Raw genomic sequence first — 16646 nt, 5'->3', positions numbered from 1 at the left:
CAATAAGGCAATGTAGGAGTTAGAGCTTCTGAAAAGACTGGATCCGGATAAAAGGTTATCCTGTGATAAGTTCAAATGAGTCTGAAGTTTTCTTGCACCCAAGCTTTGGAGAAATAGGTTCATGTTTTCCACCAACAACAACCTGCATTTATGTAGGAACATAGGGCACGGGGACATAGGACACTGAAGCAGGGGTAGGCCATTCTGCCCTGCAAGCCTGTTCTTCCATTCAATTAAATTGTGGCTGATCGGTATCTCAACTCCATTTACCTGTCATGGTTCCATATCTCTTAATAGCCTTACCTAACAAAAATCTATCAATCACAGTATTGAAGTTTTCAATTGACCATGCTGCTACAGCTTTTTGGGGGAGAGAATTCCAAATTTTCACGACCCTTTGTGTGAAGAAGTGCTTCCTGACATCACTCATGAATGGCCTAGCTTTAATGTTAAGGTTATGCCACCTTGTTCTGGCCTCCCCCGCCAGAGGAAATAGTTTATCTTGAGGAGGCGGAGCGGGACGTCGAGGAGGCCTACAAAAGGCCCACCGTCGTCGAGCAGCCAGCGGGGAGTTTGAGGAGGTGGAACGCGACATGGAGGAAGCCTACAAAAGACCCAGCGTCGTCGAGCAGCCAGCGGAGATTTCGAGGAAGCCAGCTGGTGCAGGGGCAGAAGGCAAAAAAGAAGTAGAAAGAAATCGAAGGTTGACATCACAGCCAAGGGGGTAAGTGATTGGTGAGTAGTTTTTCTTTTTCTTTATCAGTAGGTAACCTTTATCATTGCTGTTGCCAAATTAAGTTAATTTAAGGGTTAAGTCATGGCAGGAGAGCTCGGACATGTGTCATGCTCCTCCTGTGCTATGTGGGAATTCAGGGATGCTTCCAGTGTCTCTGACTACTATGTGCGCGGGAAGTGTATCCTGCTGCAGCACCTGACAGATCTCATTGTGGCACTGGAGCTGCAGGGGGATTCACTCTGGAGCATTCACGATGCTGAGGATGCCATGAATAGCACGTTTAGTGAGTTGGTCATACCGCAGGTAAAGGTTACACAGACAGATAGGGGATGGGTGGCCAACAGGAAGAGCAGTGGAAGGAAGGTAGTTTAGGGGTCCCCTGCGGTCATCACCCTCCGAAACAGATACACCATTTTGGGTGCTGTTGGGGGGGGATGACTCATCAGGGGAGGGCAGCAGCAGCCAAGTTCATGACACTGTGGGTGGCTCTGCTGCACAGGAGGGCAGGAAAAAGAGTGGGAGAGCTATAGTGGTAGGGGATTCTACTGTAAGGGGAATAGATAGACGTTTCTGCGGCCGCAATCGAGACTCCAGGATGGTATGTTGCCTCCCTGGTGCAAGGGTCAAGGATGTCTCGGAGCAGCTGCAGGACATTTTGAAGGGGGAGGGTGAACAGCCAGTTGTCGTGGTGCATATAGATACCAACGATATAGGTAAAAAAAACGGGATGAGTTCCTACAAGCTGAATTTAGGGAGCTAGGAATTAAATTAAAAAGTAGGACCTCAAAGGTAGTAATCTCAGGATTGCTACCAGTGCCACAAGGTAGTCAGAGCAGGAATTGCAGGATAGCTCAGATGAATACGTTGCTTGAAGAGTGGTGCAGAAGGGAGGGATTCAAATTCCTGGGACATTAGAACCGGTTCTGGGGGAGGTGGAACCAGTACAAACCGGACGGTCTGCACCTGGGCAGGACTGAAACCAATGTCCTAGGGGGAATGTTTGCTAGTGCTGTTGGGGAGGGGTTAAACTAATATGGCAGGGGGGATGGGAACCTATGCAGGGAGACAGAGGGAAGTAGAATGGGGGCAGAAGCAAAAGATAGAAAGAAGAAAAGTAAAAGTGGAGGGCAGAGAAACCCAAGGCAAAAATCAAAAAGGACCACATTACAGCAAAATTCTAAAGGGGCAAAGTGTGTTAAAGAGACAAGCCTGAAGGCTCTGTGTCTCAATGCGAGGAGTATTCGCAATAAGGTGGATGAATTAACTGCACAGGCAGCAATTAATGAATATGATATAATTGGCATCATGGAGACATGGCTTCAGGGTGACCAAGGCTAGGAACTCAACATCCAAGGGTATTCAACATTCAGGATCGATAGACAGAAAGGAAAAGGAGGTGGGGTAGCATAATTGGTTAAAGAGGAAATTAACGCAATAGTAAGGAGGGACATTAGCTTGGATGAAGTGGAATCTGTATGGGTGGAGCTGCAGAATATCAAAGGGCAGAAAACACTAGTGGGAGTTGTGATCAGACCACCAAACAGTAGTAGTGAGGTTGGGGACAGCATCAAACAAGAAATTAGGGATGCGTGCAATAAAGGTACAGCAGTTATCATGGGCGACTTTAATCTACATATAGATTGGGCTAACCAAACTGGTAGCAATACAGTGGAGGAGGATTTCCTGGAGTGTAGTAGGGATGGTTTTCTAGACCAATTCGTCGAGGAACCAACTGGAGGGCTGGCCATCCTAGACTGGGTGATGTGTAATGAGAAAGGACTAATTAGCAATCTTGGTGTGCGAGGCCCCTTCGGGAAGAGTGACCATAATATGGTAGAATTCTTTATTAAGAAGGAGAGTGACACAGTTAATTCAGAGACTCGGGTCCTGAATTTAAGGAAAGGTAACTTCAATGGTATGAGACGTGAATTGGCTAGAATAGACTGGCGAATGATACTTAAAGGGTTGACGGTGGATAGGCAATGGCAAATATTTAAAGATCACATGGATGAACTTCAACAATTGTAAATCCCTGTCTGGAGTAAAAATAAAACGGGGAAGGTGGCTCAACCGTGGCTAACAAGGGAAATTAAGGATAGTGTTAAATCCAAGGAAGAGGCATATAAATTAGCCAGAATAAGCAGCAAACCTGAGGACTGGGATAAATTTAGAATTCAGCAGAGGAGGACAAAGGGTCTAATTAGGAGGGGGAGAATAGAGTATGAGAGGAAGCTTGCTGGGAACATAAAAACTTACTGCAAAAGCTTCTATAGATATGTGAAGAGAAAAAAATTAGTGAAGACAAATGTAGGTCCATTGCAGTCAGATTCAGGTGAATTTATAATCGGGAACAAATAAATGGCACACCAGTTGAATACTTTGGTTCTGTCTTCACGAAGGAAGACACAAATAACCTTCCGGAAATACGAGGGGACCGAGGGTATAATGAGAAGGAGGAACTGAAGGAAATTCTTATTAGGCGTGAAATTGTGTTAGGGAAATTGATGGGATTGAATGCTGATAAATCTCCGGGGCCTGATAGTCTGCAGCCCAGAGTACTTAAGGAAGTGGCCCTAGAAATAGTGGATGCACTGGTGATCATTTTCCCAAAGTCTATCGCCTCTGGATCAGTTCCTATGGACTGGAGGGTAGCTAATGTAACCCCAATTTTTAAAAAAGGAGGGAGAGAGAAAACGGGCAATTATAGACCGGTTAGCCTGACATCAGTAGTGGGGAAAATGTTAGAATCAATTATTAAAGATGAAATAGCAGGGCATTTGGAAAGCAGTGACAGGATTGGTCCAAATCAGCATGGATTTATGAAAGGGAAATCATGCTTGACAAATCTTCTAGAATTTTTTGAGGATGTAACTAGCAGAGTGGACAATGGAGAACCAGTGGATGTGGTGTATTTGGACTTTCAAAAGGCTTTTGACAAGGTCCCACACAAGAGATTGGTGTGCAAAATTAAAGCACATGGTATTGGGGGTAATGTACTGACATGGATAGAGAACTGGTTGGCAGACAGGAAGCAGGGAGTCGGGATAAACAGATCCTTTTCAGATTGGCAGGCAGTGACTTGTGGGGTGCCGCAGGGCTCAGTGCTGGGACTCCAGCTCTTTACAATATACATGAATGATTTCGATGAAGGAATTGAGTGTAATATAGCTCCAAGTTTGTGGATGACACTAAGCTGGGTGGCGGTGTGAGCTGTGAGGAGGATGCTAAGAAGCTGTAGGGTGACTTGGACAGGTTAGGTGAGTGGGAAAATGCATGGCAGATGTGGTATAATGTGAATAAATGTGAGGTTATCCACTTTGGTGGCAAAAATACGAAAGCAGAATATTATATGAATGGCGGCACATTAGAAAAAGGGGACCTGCAACGAGACCTGGGTGTCATGGTGCATCAGTCATTGGAAGTTGGCATGCAGGTACAGCAGGCGATGAAGGCGGAAAATGGTATGTTGACCTTCATAGCTAGGGGATTTGCGTATAGGAGCAGGGAGGTCTTACTGCAGTTGTACAGGGCCTTGGTGAGACCTCACCTGGAATATTGTGTTCCGTTTTCGTCTCCTAATTTGAGGAAGGACGTTCTTGATATTGAGGGAGTGCAGCGAAGGTTCACCAGACTGATTCCCGGAATGGCAGGACTGACATATGAGGAGAGACTGGATCGACTGGGCGTGTATTCACTGGAGTTTAGAAGGATGAGAGGGGATTTCATAGAAACATATAAAATTCTGTCGGGACTGGACAAGTTGATGCTGGAAGAATGTTCCCCATGTTGGGGAAGTCCAGAACCAGGGGACAAAGTCTAAGGATAAGTGGTAAGCCATTTAGGACTGAGATGAGGAGAAACTTCTTCATTCAGAGAGTTGTTAACCTGTGGAATTCCCTACCGCAGAAAGTTATTGAGGCCAGTTCATTGGATATATTCAAGAGGGAGTTAGATATGGCCCTTGCGGCTAAAGGGATCAAGGGATATGGAGAGAAAGCAGGAAAGGGGTACTGAGGTGAATGATCAGCCATGATCATATTGAATGGTGATGCAGGCTCGAAGGGCCTATTTTCTATGTTTCTATGTTTCTATCTACCTTATTAAATCCCTTAATCATCTTAAACAATGTAATTAGATAATCCCTTAATCTTCTATGCTCTGAAGAATACAAGCCTAGTCAATGCAATGTATGTAGCATATTTAACCTAGAAAACAGCCAAAGGCATTTCAGAACGGAGAAACTGACAGTAAGCAATGATAGAAGATCCAGGAAAAGTGATTGAAAGAATGGTCAAAAAGAGAAAGTGAGTAAAGAAGTAGCAGGAGGGAGGAGTTTAAGGAGGGGCTTCCTCAACGTAGAGTTCAGACAACTGGTGGTTGTGTCACTCATAGCGGAGTGCAAGAAGAGGGTTATGAACGTGATTCCAGAGAAAGAAAGACTTGTATTTATATAGCGTCTTTCACAACCTCAGGATGTCCCAAAGTGCGAATGAAGTACTTTTGAAGTGTAGTCACTGTTGTAATGTGGGAAACCCGGCAGCCAATAAGCGCACAGCGAGCTCCCACAAACAGCAATGTGATAATGACCATATAATCTGCTTTTGCTTTAGTGATGTTGATTGAGGGATAAATATTGTCCACTACACCAGGGATAACTTCCTTGCTTTTCTTCAAAATAGTGCCATGGGATCTTTTCATCCATCTGAGAGAGCCGTCGGGGCCTTGGTTTAACATCTGAAAGATGTCACTCAAATCTCTGGAGAGGGACTTGAACCCACAACTTTCTGATTCAGAGGCAAGAGTGCTACCCACTGGGCCATGGCTGACAGACGCCTGAGCGACCTGCGTTGGGATGTTAGGTTTAGAGAGAGTATAGGGGTAGGGCGGAGTGATGCTCTGCAATTTGTAAAAAAGGATGAAGGTTTTGAATTCAGTGCATTGAGAGGATAAAGGGGTTTAGTGAAGGTGGAGGCGATGGGCAAGTGGAACTTAGCAAGGATGCAGGTAGTGGAGTTTTGGGATGAGCTGGAGTTTGTGAAGGGTGGACCATGGGGGTGGGGGTGAATGTTGAAGATAGCATTGCAGAGAACCACACAATATATTGTAAAGTCAGACAGTTGTACAGCAATAGCAGGTGACTATACCATATACTGACCTGTCACAGTCCCCATTACATAGTGTGCGGACTGGGATGGTGAATGGCTGCCAGACTGGGTTCAGTGTATTCTTCACCACTTCTGTTTTGTGGCAGATGGTAAACCTGAGAGAGGGGGTGGAGCAGGAGAAAGATACACATATAGTGATAGTAAACCTGAGCGAGAGAGACAGAGTGCGAGAAAGGTATACACACACACGTGATAGTAAACGTGAGGGAAGGGGATAAAGATATGAATACAGAGGAGAAGAACTGCACAGATTGCTAGTAACATCATAAATGCATTTGAAAAAATAATGATGCTACACTTAGGAACCAGAGCAGCTTTCCCCTCAGTAACAGTAAACTTGTGAGAGAGGTGAAGTAAAACTGAGAAAGATTTAGCAACACAGTGATCGCAAGGCTGAGATCTAATAGTAAATCAGAACGATAAAGTACAGTGGCGGAACACCCGAGAGATACAAACACAGCATAAACCGGAGAGCTTTATAAATACAGTGATGATAAAGCTGACAGACTGAGATGCAAACACAGTGACCTGAGAGAAAGGGAGAGATAGAAAAACAGTGATAGTAAACTTGATTTAAAAAAAAAGAGGGATGGAAACGGTGATAGTAAAGCTGAATGTGAAACACAAACAGTGTAGTAAACTTGAGAGAAAGAATTATAGAAAGGAAGAGAAAGAAAGACAAACACAGTGAAATTCAGCCCCTGTAATTTCATGTAAATCGCAGCTGCTTGGATTATATAAACATCTCGTCAATGCTACGTACATCAGCCACAGCATACAGGCTGGTGACTAAGTTGCAGCGTCACACTTATATTGTGTGCTCCAAACATAAGGAAAACATTGGTACAATTTATAATGTGGTTCGTATTGTGCATACTGACAGCATTTCCCAATTAATACTTTTAATACAGATAGGGAAAGAAAATCAATGAGGGAAAGAGAAAAAAAAAATCTTTATGCATGTTTGAGGCCAATCACTAGAAACTTTGAAGGTGATTGGCAAAAAGGCGATGCAAGAATAATTTTTTTTTACGCAGTGTTTAAGATCTGGAATGCACTGCCTGAAAGGGTGGTGGAGGTAGACTCCATTTTACCTTTCAATAGGGTATTGGATAAGTATCTGAAGGAAAAAAATGTGCAGGCTACGGGGAAAGGGCAGGGGAGTGGGACTGGCTGAGAGTCGGCATGGGCTCGATGTGCTGAATGGCTTTCTTCCGTGCTGAAACCATTCTACGATTCTAAACTTGCTACTTGTATATATTTGTGATTATCTTCTGCACTTTGGCACTCAATTGCTCATCTTTGTTCTTGTCAGAAACAGGAAAGGGAGAAGACGCAGAGAGGTAGATTTTCTGAGGCAAGGTCATCGACCTGAAACAGTAACTGTCTCTCTCTCTCTCCACAGATGCCGCCTGACTTGGTGAGTATTTCCAACATTTTCTATTTTTATATCAGATTTCCAGCATCGGCTTTTGTGTTGGGAGTAGATTTTCCACCCTCACTGCCTGGTGTTAATTTAGAGAAAATGCCCTTTATAGAACCCACCTGATTTTCATTACACTGATTTCAATTACTGCCCAGGTAAAAATTTTTTTACACAGCGAGTTGTTGTGATCTGGAATGCACTGCCTGAAACAGTGGTGGAAGCAGATTCAATAGTAGATTTCAAAAGAGAATTGGATAAATGCCTGAAGGGAAAAAAATTACAGGGCAATGGGGAAAGAGCAGGAGACTAGCATTAATTGGATAGCTCCACCAAAGAGCTGGCACAGGCACGATGGGCCAATGGAGTCTTTCTGTGTTGTATCTTTCCATGATTCTATGGGGCCGAAATTCAGGGTCCGTATAAGGATTGTTTCTGCCGTTTTGCGGGGGCCATGTGGCGGAATTGACTGGCCGCCGTGTTGCTGTCCATTGGCCGCCCCAACCCAAATTCAGGTCGGGGATTTTTCGGCCTGTCCTCACTTCCGCCCCGCTGCTGCCAACCGCCGCAAGCGCGTCATCTAAATGTGCACTGCCGCTCTCCCACACCTCCAGAATACTCCGATTGAAATGTAGTTAAAAAAATCGTTGCCCCCGCCGCGCGATGCCCCCGACAGCTTTCTCTGTTGGTGCACCTTCTCCTGACTGTGTGTGGCCCAGTAGAGCGGTGGCCCTTCAAGGGGAGGGCCCACTGCCGTGGCCGCCATGTTTTTATATTGCCCACGGGTTCGGCCGGGCCGTCAACAGGTAGCCTGGAACCCCCTCTTGCGTGCCAGGCCGCTGGCTCGGCCGAAACCCTCCCTGGTGGCCCAGTGGCCGAAGCTAAAAAATGCCCAATTCTCTTCCCTTTAACGGAGGGGAGAGAGCGTGGTGACGCACACGCGCTGTGATGTTACCACCGTTCCGCCGCTGAGTGACAGTGGAGGAGACTCGATCCTGCCCCAACTTCCGCCCCTCAGCAGGACGTACCGCCGCACAAGATGGCAGAAAAGAACTGATGGAACTGAAACTGCGGGTCAGGGGAAACTTTTGAGGACTTTTTCATCTTGCCTCTTCTTCAGCTTGATTTCATGCCACTCTGATTTGGCTGTAAAATGCTTTGAGACGTCAGGTGGTCGTGAAAGGCGCTATATAAATGCAAATCAATCTTTTTTCTTCTTCTCTCTTCAGCAAGGCGACTGTCTCCATTGTGCTGATACAGGTGCAGGTGCCCACCCAGAGTATTCGAGTGACTTTGTCAATGAGATTTGGGATGGGGTCAATGGTAGGTCATAATGGCCGACAGAAGTCCCCCTGTCACACTTCCACTTCCTCTGGAGACCTTGTAGGATTTCTGATGTACATTGTTAAATGGGACACCCAGTAAGTACATAAAGACTATTCTAATGGCTCGGTGAGTTTATCCTTTAAGTAGATGAGCCATACTGATCAGAAAGGTCCCAGGGTTAATCATGGTCTGTGCTGAGTTAGTTGATCTCAGTCGGGAAGGCAGTAAGAGCACTACAGGGGTGAAATCAGCCAAGTATCCTGCTCTTCATCACTATCCGGGGACCCTGCCGGAGTTGTTCATGTGAAGATGTCAGGTGAAAACAGGAATGTGCTTGGCTGTGATAAGTCCAACAGTCTAATAAAGCCTATTGTCACTGTCAAGGCTAACACATTAAGAATGGTCACTTGGACAAAGTACTGGAGGGGAAAAAAGTGCACATGGAGCATTTTGTTAGAAAGAAGTTGATATCTAGAGAAACTAATGAGGGAATGGCAGGGGAAATATTTTGGTTTCCGAGGATAATGGTAACACTCTGCGAAGTTCACTCAAAACTACATCTGAATAAATCTCTTCGACTGTCCATTTTTGTTGGTTATCAGCCTATTATATTCAGTCGGTTAGGCTTAAAGTAAGTGGAGGCCATTTTGAAACAAGTAGAAGAAATAATTAACCAATTATATATAATTACTTACGTTCCATCTTCATTGCTCCGATAAAAGACCAAAAATGGATCTGATTTCCCAAAGAAATCTTTTTTGTCCAGCTTGTTAGCACAGAGCTGCATGGTTGCAATGTCCTGTAAAGCACGAAATTTCTTAAACATTTATTTACATAGGATTTTACATAGTATTTACAGCACAGAAACAGGCCATTCGGCCCAACAGGACTATGACGATCTTTATGCTCCATACGAGCCGCCTCCCATCTTACTTCATCACACCCTATCAGCATAACCTTCGATTCAATTCTCCCCCATGTAATTATCTAGCTTTGTGTGTCAATGGTGTTAGCCATGGCTCAGTTCACAGCACTCTCGCTTCCGAGTCTGAAGGTTGTGGGTTCAAGTCCCACTCCAGAGACTTGAGCACAAAAATCTAGGCTGACACACCCAGTGCACTACTGAGGTAGTGCTGCACTGCCGGAGGTGCCGTCTTTCAGATCAGATATTACACTGAGGCTCCAACTGCTCCCTAAGGTGGACATTAAAGATCCTATGGCACTATTTTGAAGAAGAGCAGGGGAGTTCACCGCAGTGTCCTGGCCAGTATCTATCCCTCAATCAACATTACTAAAACGGATTATATGTTCAATATCACATTGCTGTTTGTGGGAGCTTGCTGTGTGCAAACTAGCTGCCGTGTTTCCTACATTACAACAGTGACTAACTTGAAGAAGTACTTCATTGGCTGTAAAGCGCTTTGGGACGTTCTGAGGTTGAGAAAGGTGATATATAAATGCAAGAATTTCATTCTTTTCCCGTTAAATGATTCTTAATCTTCCAGTGTGCACCCTTCCATCTCTAGGAACCAGGTCCAACAATGAGCACAAGAAAAGCTTCCCACAAACACCCTTTTAGCATTCTCTAGTGGCAATATCGATACCACAAGTGATATCCTGAAATGGCTGCTAACCATCTCAAGATCTGGGTCATCGTTTTATTACAGCATGCACACTGTGCATCAGCCCAGAAGTAAAAGACAGATTAAATGGACAGAGGAATGAGAGAAAGCAAAAGAAAGATAAGCAAACAGATGGCATAGAAAGACAGCAACAGTAGAGGAGGATAAAGAAAGACAGAAACAGCAGAAAGTCGATGTAACATCTCTGTTTAAAAAGGAAGAATTAATGGATGAGCCAGCCGACATAGAGCTGGCCATGATAGGGAATAAAATTAATATTCTCAGTACATTTACACTGTAATTGTAGTGGCAGTTTGCTTCTCACTGACAATGCAGTTATAGTATGCAGACCATCCGAACCCATCTCTAGGGCCTGATCTCACACTGGAAGGAAGTGGAGTGAGACACCCGGGAGGAGAAATCTAACTCCATGTGCTTTGAAGTCAGTTTGAACTTTCACATCTGATTTACGCTCCAAACTTTACATCAATGCAAAGCGAGAGCAGCTTTGCACCAATGCTAAATGTGGAATGTAAATGCACAATTAAGAAGATGGGTTCATTCAAGACAGTCAGTAGGAGTTTCGAAAAGGCAAGTTGTGTCTGACAAAGTTAATAGGCTTCTTTGAGGAAATAATGGCGTGTATTTATGGATTTTCAAAAGGTGTTTGATGAGGTGCCACGTAGCTAGCTTGATGATAAAGTTAAGGCTTATGGTATTAAAGCAAATGTAGCAGCGTGCGTAGGAAATTAGCTAAAGAACAGAAAACAGAGGGGCCGATTTTCATCAAGGTCTCCGCCCGCCCAAGTGCCGCTGATGGCCACTGAGGTACTGGACGGTACTTTGGGCGGAATATTCATCACCGAGGTCCATCAAAGGTCGTCGGGCGGCAAATGGATGACGTATGCTGCCAATCTAGGTGGCAGCGGGCGGGAGGTCTCATTCTCGGCAGCAGAGGCGATTGCCGCTCAAGTGCCGCTGACAATAGAGAACGGAGGGTCGAAAAACAGAAAAAAAAAATCAACAGTAAAAAATTTATAAACTATCCGAAGACCTTGAGGGGACCCCATACAGGAAAGTCACCCTGGAATTTTTTTTGAAATGTTCACTTACCTTTTTTTCAGGTTCTTCATACTTACCGTCAGGAATAGACCAGCCTCCTCGCAGCGGTCTGTCGCCGAATAACACCAACTCCCACCCACAGGAATCTGGGAGCTCGGCGAGCGGGAGATCAGTTGCGCCACTCGGCCATCCGCTGATGTCAGAGGGCGCTTCCCGGCAGCTATCTCCTCCCATCCGCTCCAGGCCACCTCGAAAGTGGCACTGGGCGGATCAAGAAGAGCAATGTCAGTGGCAGCGGGCAGCAGCGGGCGGTGAGGTGATGAATTTCAGCCTTGTTGTGCATGCAATAACTGTTAGACTGAGTACTGTTTAACTCCAAGAGGTATGGCCTTCGCTCTGCTTTATTAACGCTCATAGTGCTTAAAATACAAAAAGGCTGCCCTTTTATATTTGGGCTGCACACATGTGCGTGCCGCCCAATGGCCTCCAACAATGACGCCATCTAGTGGCTAGTGATCCCAAACATACATACATGACAATACCCTCCTCTGAGATATTAACACAATCTTTTACAAATTGAGACGGTCCGGTGTTTTACGCTCCCGGGTTGACCGTCTCAGTTCAACTCCAGCCTTGGGTGAGTGTTCAGAGTCTGTTGTGACTGGTGGCTGGGTGGCTGACCTGGTGGGAGTGGCAATGGCCATGTCAGGGATTGAAAGTCCATTTTCATTGAACATGTCAGTGATTGAAAGTCCCGATTCACTGATGACCACTGAGTCCTCTGATAACTGGGGGTAGGTTGGTTGGTCGTCGATTGTCTCTTCCTCCGACTGTTCCGGTTCGTCTGTGTGCCGCAGCTTTGTCTGATCCATATGTTTCCTGCATGTTTGCCCATTTTTGAGCTTGACAATAAATACTCTGTTGCCCTCCTTGGCCATGACAGTACCAGCGATCCACTTGGGACCCTGACCAGAATTCAGAACATAAACACGATCATTTACAGAAATATCGCATGACACAGCTGCGCGTTCGTGTTGCCCTTGCTGACTTTGTCTACTATATTCAACATGATTATTCAAGTCAGGGTGTACAAGAGATAGCTTGATCTTAAGACCTCTCATCATCATTAGTTCAGCAGGCGAGACCCCGGTAAGCGTGTGTGGTCTTGTCCTGTAACTAAGCAGTATGCATGACAGGCGAATCTGCAGTGACCCTTGGATTACTCGCTTCATACTCTGCTTTATGATTTGGACAGCATGTTCTGCTTGCCCATTGGATGCAGGTTTGAATGGTGCTGACCTTATATGTTTGATACCATTGAGTTTCATGAGCTCTTGAAACTCCTGACTAGTGAAGCACGATCCGTTGTCGCTAACAACGATGTCAGGCAGACCATGTGTCGCGAACATGACACTGAGATTCTCAATGGTAGCTGTGGATGTGCTGGATGACATGATTATACACTCTATCCAGTGCGAATATGCATCCACCACAACTAAAAACATCTTCCCCAGGAAGGGCCCTGCAAAGTCTATGTGGATCCTGGACCATGGTTTGGACGGTCACGACCACAGACTCAGCGGCGATTCCACTGGTACTTGCTGAGCTGCATGCAAGTGTTGCACTGATGCACTGATGCACACGTGATTCCAGCTCAGAGTCAATTCCCGGCCACCATACATGAGACCTGGCGGTGGCTTTCATCATTACAATGCCGTGATGTGTGCTATGTAGCTCACGTACAAATTTCTCTCTCCCTTTCTTGGGCATAACAACACGATTGCCCCACAGTATACAATCCGACTGAATAGACAGTTTGTCTTTGCGACGAATGTAAGGTTTGGTCTCCTCGCACATTTGCTTGGGAATAGCAGACCAATCACCTTTGAGGATGCAACTCTTCACCACCAATAAAATCGGGTCCTGGCTGGTCCAGTTCTTAACTTGTTGAACCGTGACAGGGGTTCCTTCACTCTCAAAAGCATCCATAACTAACAGTAGGTTCGCCGGTTGTGGCGTTTCCACCTCCGGTGTGGGCAACGGCAGACGGCTCAAAGCACCGGCACAATTCTCGGTGCCAGATCTATGGCGAATGATATAATCATAAGCAGATAATGTCAGCGCCCACCTCTGGATGTGGGATGAAGCATTGGTACTGATACCTTTGTTTTCAGAGAATAGTGAAATGAGCGCTTGTGATCTACCTCCAGTTCAAACCAAAGACCAAACAGGTACTGATGCATCTTTTTAACCCCATACACACAGGCTAGTGCTACTTTCTCTCCCATGCTGTAGGCTCTTTCCAGCTTCAGACAAACTTTTTGAAGCATAACCGACTGGTTGAAGTATACCCGACTGATTAGTTTGTTGGAGTACGCAACCAATTCCATATGACGAAGCATCACAGGCCAACACTAAATGCTTATGTTGTGTATCTGTAAAGCATACACTCCCATGTTCCGCCACCAGGGAGCTAATCCCCTGAAGTCCCAAGGGATCCCAGAATCCCTTAGCAGCACTGTATATAAGCCGGCCCCTAAGGCCTGTTCCTCACTCTGGAGTGTCTTATTAAAGACTGAGGTCACTGTTACTTTAACCTCCCTGTGTGCAGCCTCATCTATGTTAGGAACACAATAACTGGCGACGAGAATACAAATCCAACGCTAAGATGCAGCAAACTGTGGGCATCCTGGAGAAGTTCTCGGAGGGTGAGGACTGGGAAGCCTATGTCGAACGGCTAGACTAGTACTTTGTAGCCAACGAGCTGGACGGAGAAGGAAGCACTGCAAAAAGGAGAGCGGTCTTCCTCACGGTCTGTGGGGCACCGACCTACAGCCTCATGAAGAATCTTCTGGCTCCGGTGAAACCCACAGATAAGTTGTATGAAGAGCTGTGTACACTGACTCGGGAGCATCTTAACCCGAGGGAGAGCGTGCTGATGGCGAGGTATCGGTTCTACACGTGCCAGCAATCTGAAGGTCAGGGAGTGGTGAGCTACGACGCCGAGCTAAGGCGACTAGCAGGACAATGTGAGTTTGATGGCTACCTGGAGCAAATGCTCAGATATTTTTTAGTACTGGGCTTTGGACACGAGACCATCTTACGAAAACTTTTGGCTGTAGAGACACCGACCCTCAGTAAGGCCATTGCGATAGCACAGGCGTTTATGTCCACCAGTATAACACCAAACAAATCTCTCAGCACACAAGTGCTAGCAATGTTCATAAATTAACTGCAACTGTGTTTGTGAGCAGAAATGTACAGGGCAGAACCCATGAGTCTGCAACCGCCAGCAGGCCTCAGGTGACCCAGATGACTCAGAGTCCCCAACAAAGGATGAATACAAGGCAATTCACACCTTGTTGGCGTTGTGGAGGCTTCCATTCAGCCTATTCATGCCACTTCAAAGGGTATGTTTGCAAGAGCTGTGGAACAATGGATACCTCCAATGAGCTTGCAGACAAACTGCAAGCTCTGCAAAACCTGCTAACCACCACGTGGCAGAGGAAGATCGGTCCATGGTGGATCAAAGCAATTTCAAGCCTCAGAGAGAGGAGGCAGATGCTGAAGTACACGGGGTGCACACATTTTCAACGAAATGTCCACCTACAATGCTAAACGTAAAATTGAATGGCTTACCTGTAGCCATGGAACTGGACACTGGCGCTAATCAATCCATCATGAGTAAAAAGATGTTTGAGAGACTGTGGTGCAACAAGGCATTTAGACCAGCCCTGAGCCCCATCCACACGAAACTGAGAACGTACACCAAAGAGCTTATCACTTTCCTGGGCAGCGCCATGGTCAAGGTCACCTATGAGGGCACGGTGCACGAACTGCCACTATGGATTGTCCCGGTCAATGGCCCCACACTGCTTGGAAGGAGCTGGCTGGGCAAAATCCGCTGGAACTGGGATGACATCCGAGCGCTATCACATGACGATGAGGCCTCATGTACCCAGGTTCTTAAGAAATTTCCTTCCTTTTTGAGCCAGGCATTAGAAACTTTTCCGGGGCGAAGGTGAGGATCCACTTGGTCCCAAAGGCACGACCCATTCACCACAAGGCGCGAGCGATACCTCACATGAGGAGGGAGAGAGTGGAAATTGAGCTGGACAGGCTCCAAGCGAGGGCATCAGTGGAATTCAGCGAGTGGGCCAGCCCGATTGTTCCAGTACTCAAAACTGAAGGCACGGTCAGGATTTGCGCCGATTATAAAGTAACTATTAATCGTTTCTCGCTACAGGACCAATACCCGCTACCTAAGGCAGACAACCTATTTGCAATGCTGGCAGGAGGCAAGACGTTCACCAAGCTCGACCTGACTTCAGCCTACATGACGCAGGAGCTGCAGGAGTCTTCGAAGGGCCTCACCTGCATCAACACGCATAAAGGACTGTTCATCTACAATAGATGCCTGTTTGGAATTTGGTCAGCTGCAGCGATCTTCCAGAGAAACATGGAGAGCCTACTCAAGTTGGTACTACACACGGTGGTCTTTCAGGATGACATATTGGTCATGGGTCGGGACACCGCCGAGCACTTACAAAACCTGGAGGAGGTCCTCCAGCGACTGGATCACGTAGGGCTGTGGCTGAAGAGATCGAAATGTGTCTTCATGGCAACAGAAGTGGACTTTTTGGGGAGAAAGATCGCGGCAGACGGCATTCGGCCCTCCAGACCATGGTCGAGGATCCATGACGACTATGCGGGCCTGTTTCTCGGTAAAATGTTCCTGGTGGTGGTGGATGCTTTTTCAAAATGGATTGAATGTGAAATAATGTCGGAAAGCACTGCCACCCCCAGCATTGGATGCCTGAGGGCCATGTTTGCCACCTACGGCCTGCCTGACATATTGGTCAGTGACAACGGGCCATGTTTCACCAGTGCCGAATTTAAAGAATTCATGACCCGCAATGGGATCAAACCCGTCACCTCGGCCCTGTTTAAACCAGCCTCCAATGGGCAGGCAGAGCGGGTAGTACAAACCATCAAACAGAGCCTTAAACGAGTCACAGAAGGCTCACTCCAAACCTGCTTGTCCCGAGTACTGCTCAGCTACAGCAAGAGACCCCACTCGCTCACAGGGGTGCCCCTGGCTGAGCTACTCATGAAAAGGACACTTAAAACCAGACTCTTGCTGGTTCACCCGAACCTGCACAATCAGGTAGAGAGCAGGAGACAGCAACAAAATGTAAATGATGGTCGCGCCACTGTGTCACGGGAAATTGATCTGAATGACCCTGTGTATGTGCTAAACTATTGTCATGGTCCCAAGGGGATCGCGGGCATGGTGATAGCTAAAGAAGGGA

At 46.4% G+C, this 16646-nt stretch overlaps 1 protein-coding gene across 1 annotated transcript in view; it reads right to left on the bottom strand.

The window, feature by feature from the left end:
• The window catches only part of LOC139276919 (copine-9-like), a 615931-nt gene that overhangs the window by 148619 nt on the left and 450666 nt on the right, over positions 1–16646 (bottom strand). Inside the window, exons 8-9 of the mRNA XM_070894913.1 lie at positions 9346–9449; positions 5892–5996 (exon numbers count right to left, since the gene is read on the bottom strand). Of these exons, the coding sequence (XP_070751014.1) occupies positions 5892–5996; positions 9346–9449 (209 nt within the window). The remainder of the gene's footprint in view (positions 1–5891; positions 5997–9345; positions 9450–16646) is intronic.

This window comes from Pristiophorus japonicus, chromosome 12 (genome assembly GCF_044704955.1).
Source record: "Pristiophorus japonicus isolate sPriJap1 chromosome 12, sPriJap1.hap1, whole genome shotgun sequence".
In the NCBI taxonomy this organism is placed as follows: Eukaryota; Metazoa; Chordata; class Chondrichthyes; family Pristiophoridae; genus Pristiophorus; species Pristiophorus japonicus.
This window is presented reverse-complemented; position numbering and strand designations above follow the sequence as displayed.